The sequence below is a fragment of the Octodon degus genome, unplaced genomic scaffold (assembly GCF_000260255.1).
Source record: "Octodon degus isolate 3935 unplaced genomic scaffold, OctDeg1.0 scaffold00190, whole genome shotgun sequence".
Taxonomy (NCBI): Eukaryota; Metazoa; Chordata; class Mammalia; order Rodentia; family Octodontidae; genus Octodon; species Octodon degus.
Genome location: NW_004524766.1, coordinates 2444302 through 2450301, shown reverse-complemented (window position 1 = coordinate 2450301; position 6000 = coordinate 2444302). Strand labels below are relative to the sequence as shown.

General features: G+C 46.0%; 1 protein-coding gene across 1 annotated transcript in view; it reads left to right on the top strand.

Annotated features, from left to right (window-relative positions):
• Positions 1 to 6000, top strand: part of Adgrv1 (adhesion G protein-coupled receptor V1) — a 479349-nt gene that overhangs the window by 166658 nt on the left and 306691 nt on the right. Inside the window, exons 67-70 of the mRNA XM_004644067.2 lie at positions 2 to 181; positions 2198 to 2434; positions 3783 to 3932; positions 5321 to 5794. Of these exons, the coding sequence (XP_004644124.1) occupies positions 2 to 181; positions 2198 to 2434; positions 3783 to 3932; positions 5321 to 5794 (1041 nt within the window). The remainder of the gene's footprint in view (position 1; positions 182 to 2197; positions 2435 to 3782; positions 3933 to 5320; positions 5795 to 6000) is intronic.

Below are 6000 nucleotides of genomic sequence, written 5' to 3'. Positions count from 1 at the left end.
CACGGGCGGCGCGCTCCTCGGGCGCCACCTGGAGAGCAGGCTCCGCGTGGCCGGCCGCGCCCCGCCCGCCGGCCTGGTGCGCTTCCTCAACGCCAGCGCCGTGTCGCTCCCCAACCCGGGCGCCGCCACGCCGCTGTCCCTGCTGCTCGAGCGCACCGGAGGACTCCGCGGAGAGGTCCAGGTGGGCTGCGCTTCCCGGGCTTTCGGAGCCGGCGCCAGCAGGCCGCTGGTGGCGTTGGGTTCGCGTGTTCCCAACGTGGACTTCGTGGCCAATTGATAATTGATAAATGCTTCTTGTTCATTGTCTTCGGAAGGCAGAGTAACAGAGGAGCCTGGCGAAGTGCCTGAGAGCGCGGGGGCGCACCGCCGCTCCCCAGAACTCTGAGAGCCCCTGGAAATGAAGCGCATGATTTATGGGCCAGTCAAGCAAGGATGCATTGAGTGATTTCTGAGAGCGGCCCCGAGTTAGGTAGTGAGTGAGCCTGTACCGTGAGTTAGGCGTCATCTCTGTTCTCAGGCTGGCCTTTTTTGTTTTTAAGACAAGGTCTCGCTATGTGTAATTCAGGCTGGCCTCGAACTCACAGCAGTACTCCTGCCTCAGCCTCCCGAGTGCTGAGATCATGGCACTGGTCGTTGTAATAAGCAGAGTTGAACAGTAAACTAGTGAGGAAACTGACGGTAATAAACTGTTCATAAAAGTGGGAGCCGTGGACTCTCTTGCCGGCCACCTTTTGTTTTTGGCTGGTTCTGTTGCCTTATTTGTTTTTAGTCTTTTTTGATTTTACTGTATTTTTTTGGTTGAATTTCTTTTTCTTTTTTTTTTTATTTTGCAGAATCGGGGACTGAACTCAGGCCCTTGCACTTGCCAGGGAAGCGCTTATTCTGCTGAGCTGTCTTCCCGGCCCCTGAATTGTTTTTTAGGGGAGGTTTATTTCTTGTTTTTGGTGCTGACGACCGAACCTAGGGTTTCCGGCTTGCTAGGCAAGCCTTCGACCGGCTGCTAGGCGAGCAGAACCCCTTTCGGTGGTTCTGAGCTAGAACCCAGGCCTGGAGCTCTGGGCCTGCACCCTACCACTTAGGCTTAGCAGCACCCTCCCACCCTCCTGCCTGCTGTGCCCCTGTGGGAGGGTCAGAGTCTAACCGAGAACTGTCAGGGCAGGGCTTTGGATGAAGCAGGGGCTCTGGGTGGCAGAGGTCCTCGGGCGGGCTCGCAGGTCGCCAGAAGGCAGCAGGTCCATCTGAGGCCTGGGAGTTGTTAAGCGCTGAGGGGATGCCAAAGCCGAGCAGGGCTAGCTGAGTCCTGGGGGGAAGGCTCGGGGCCTAGTGGGGGACTGAGCCGTCAGGATGTCCAGCAGCAGAGCTGGATGTCCGTAGCGCTGTGTCCTGTGATTCAGAAGCTTGTCCTAATCTAGACTAGAACTACGGTCCGGGACCTGCAAGGGGCCTCTAGAAGCAAATCTGTCTGTTGCAAATCCGAAGAGCTGTTGCTGAGAATGATGTGTGAAGACTTTTCTTTATTTTCAGTAACAATTTCAGTATATTTAGAGAAGGCTGCATGAACAACTTGCATAGTCTGGTTTATTCCAGTACTTTTTTTTTAAATACATTTGGTAGAGTCTTGCTATGTAGCTCGGGCTAGTAGTGATCCTCCGGTTTTCAGCCTCCCCAGTGCTGATAGGTATGCGCCATCGTGCAGGGTCTCAGTGCGGCTCAGCCCACTCTGGGGGTGGTGGGGGAGTGGTGGCACAGCATGTGGTGCTAGGGATTGAACCCCTGTCCCTGCTCTTCCCTGTGTAGGTGCGTAATCCGGTGCGTCCAGTACATTTTGACTGGCAGAATCTGTGTGCATGGCAAGACAGTGTTGCTCTCCTACATTTTAAAAATGTCTCTCTGCATATGGTTTTATATATATTATAAGAAATTTTTGTTAATGTGATTATAATTTTAATGACTGAGTATTCGTAGTTTTAATTTAGTATTAATTTTACCCATGAAAACTGATATCTATAGGCACATAGTTTATATTTGCAAATACCATTATTTTTAACAAAAATAAGTTAATGTTGTAAGAATTTGATGCACATTTCCTAAAAGTTTCTTACATATGTACATTTTTTTCTAATGTATGTCTACTGCAGTAATCCATTGTTTAATACTGATCATCTATATTAAAGACAAAACCCTGAACAACCTGCAGGTAGACTGGCGCATCGAGGGCCCCAACTCTGAGGAGGCCTGGTCACCCCACAATCGGGACATCCAGCCCATGAATGGCTCCTTGTACTTTGCGGACGGAGAGGGAGGCGTGAGAAGCATCCTCCTGACCATCCCCCCACGCAACGCAACAGAGCCGGAGGAGACGTTTACAGTTCAGCTACAGCTTGTGAAAGGAGAAGCTAGATTAGACTCTAGAGCTAACGCCGTTGCATTAACGGTAAGCTTGACTTGATTTTTCCTACATTTTGGGCTAAATACGTTTATCAGAAAATACTTTGTCATTATTTGAAACTCTACATGTTTACTCTGAGTTAAAAATTATAAAATTGCACAAGATCACAGGCACTCCCATGGGGGGTCAAACCCTCTGGTTTTTGTTTGTTAATTACATTGTTATTAATAATATTTCTAAAGAAGTTTTAGTAGAGTAACAATACATATCATACAGTCCTTGAGTACGTTTGGCATTCGGGGAACACTTGACAATTTTAGGGTGGACATATTTGTTACCTCATGATAAATACTAACAGTCTTTGCCATCAAAGTATTTGAATGTCACTGACTAGGTGTGAGTCAGTCTGTTTGAATAAAAAATGGTCCTTGTTCGTTTAGCTCAGTGGCTCAGTGCTGTAGCAGGGCCTGGATTCCGCATATGTGATGTGAGTCATGCAGTCACGGGGGCGGAAAGCCCTGGGAATCAAGATTGCCGACATACCATTTCTGTGGGTGTTTTAAGTTTGAAAAATAGTCTTGTGTGGGATCTGTATCAGTCAGACTTTCAGAGAAAGTGATCCAGTAGGACACGTGCACACATGTATGCACACACACACACACACACACACACACACACGTGCCTGCGCACACATGAGCACACGCAAGGAGAGAGGAAGCTTTTAAGGCAATTGTGGGGCGGTGAGGGCGGCCTGTCCAAAATCTCAGGCTGACGGTGAGGAACTCGGGAAAGAGCTGCAGCAGTGGCTGTGAGCCACACTCGGGTCGGGGCTGGGAGGCTGGAAACCCCGGGAGGGTCCCTCCGTGAGTCTGGAGGCAGAATCCCTCCTTGTGCAGGAAAACTCAGTTGACTGGTGAGACCCCGCCTACCCCCATTACAGGGGGGAGATCTCCTTTATTTAGATAATGCTCGCTACGCCTAAATCATGTCACAGCAGTGTCTGGGCCATGGTTTGGCCGAACAGACAAGCATCGTCTCCTTGCCCATTTGGCACAAGAACAGAACCATCACAGGGCCTTTCTGCCTCTGTCTGCTTTGTGCCAGTTAACTAAGAATTACTGGTGAAATACAGAGAATGTAAGAGGATTAAAGCAAAATTCAGGCAGCAAAGTGCTGTTTTGCATTCTACAAATTGTAGCTTTCAGAATAGTATTCACATTATCTTTGGAGGACCAGAATGTACTCATGTAGACAACAGGATAGTAAAAAGCTTTTACAAATCAAGTGACTAAGCAGATGATATTCAAGTTCATTTCCTGGCTTGTCTGTATGTTAATGTGTGGACACTGCAATTGTTCTGTGTGTCATTGCTGTTCTCTGTTTATCACTGTAGATTGGAAAGTTTGGTGACCCAAATGGTATTGTGTCCTTTGTCCCTGAGTCCACAATTGGGAAGACCTATTTGGAGCCGCTGGCCACAGAAGGGCCACTGGTCATAACTTTCTTTGTCAAAAGAGTCAAAGGCACTTTTGGAGAAATCACGGTATTATTTTTATTTGATTTTTTTTTTTCTGAGTACTAATTTTTCTAACCAATGTGGGTGGGAGGGAGAAGTTGCATGTTTCAACTTTTACTTATTTTCAGGATATATTATTAATGCGGTAATGAGGTTTTGGTAAATTCCTGCACACATTGAACAGCTCTCAATTTTTCATACCCCATTGCCTCTTCTTTGCCTTTTCTTTTCCTCATTTCTTCCCCATCTCTAAAAGTGTGCCTCGTGGTTCCCTGTCATCTTCTCTTTAATAAGTTTTTTATATAAAAGAAAACGTATTTAACATTCTGTATCCGGCTTATTTCACTCAACACGACGGTCTCCGGTTCTGTCCCATTTTCCTGTGCGTGCCATGATTGTGCTCTCCTCAGTGGGCTGGTTGACATTTCATTGTGTGCACATATGTACATCTTCTAATTAAAAGTTTTGGTACGCTGAGGTCACTTGAGTTTGCAGAGAAGCGGAGATGCTTTCTTTAAGGACTTTTGCTCTTTGCACTTCATGCCACCCTAGTTCACTGAAGCTCTTTAACTTAAACTTGGTTATATTTTTTTGAAAAAGACTTTCCTTATGCAGAGTCATGAAGAAGTACTTTTAGATTTTTTTTTTGTCTGCTGCAGTACTAATCCTCTGTGACTTGAGCTTCTCAATGATATTTTTAAAAGTTGTTTGTTCTTCTTGGCTTTCTTTCCCAGGAGAATTTTCCCATTTGGTAACTTTTTAAGGGGTTGCATTTATGTAACCCTGGATGTAGACTGGTGATGCTTTTGGACGTTCTCATGGTGTTTGGTTAACATCAAGACCATTTGTTTGCAGTTATGCTTGTTTTAGTATATGTGCTGCCAAAGTGAGCACTGCAAGTATACTTGTTTTTGAGATTGATGGGTTGTTCTTCATTGAAACTGGATAGCTTATAGGCCAACAATGCTTGGAAAATAACGACTAATCCTTGATATGTTGTTTAATGTGAACTTGCCCAATCATCTACTTACTTTCTAGCTTATAATATTGCTTATGGTTCACCAATGGATGTATTTTTGGAACTGGCATCTTAAAATTAACTTGCTTTTATTTATCTCTTTAAATTATACAATACAGCTGGTTCAGGAGCAGGTGACATAATGAGATTCCGTGGTCTTTTTCTGTCCGTGGTGCTGAGGGAGAACCCAGCAGCCCCATATACTGGGCCACGTCTTCACCTGAGTTGCATATGGCGACCCCAAGGAGCTATTAACACACACTGCAAGGGTTTGGCTTGGAAGTTAATACTGAATAATTAAAATTTCTTTCTATATATTTTAGGAAAACATTTCAAGGTTTGTGATTGAGTATACCAAATTATATAATTCTGCTGAATTTTTTTTTTTCCTTTTCAGGTTTACTGGGAATTGAGTAGTGAGTTTGATGTCGCTGGAGACTTTCTTTCCACAAGTGGCATCTTCACGATTGCTGATGGTGAGAGCGAAGCGAGCTTTGACGTTCACTTGCTGCCGGATGACACTCCCGAGACGGAAGAATCATATGCCATCCAGCTGGTTTCTGTCCAGGGAGGAGCAGAGCTGGACCTGGGCAACAGCATCGCATGGTTCTCCGTGGCGGCCAATGATGACCCTCACGGAGTGTTTGCCCTGTATGCAGAGCACCAGTCGATACTTATCGGGGAGAACCTCGTGCGATCCATCCACATTAATGTAACCCGGCTTGCTGGAACCTTTGGAGATGTGGCTGTTAAATTTCAGATTCTGTCTGAGCTTAAAGAACAGCCAGTTGCTACTGAGCATGCGGAAGGGCAGCTGGTGGTTGAAGATGGCGCAACGTGTAAAGTGGACACAGTGCCAATAAAGAACCAGGTGTGTGGCAGTACTGCAGTGTCCAGGGCATTCTGCTAGACCTCCTTCGGAGAGCCCTTGCCTGTCTCTTGATCAGATCAAAGCCTCACTCAGATGTTTTCATGAAACTTTAGAGGGCCTATAGCATTTTGGGTAACGCATCTGCAGCTCTCCAATGAGTAAATATATTCCCAAAAGGATATAGTGCAGGTGTGTCTGGATTCTAG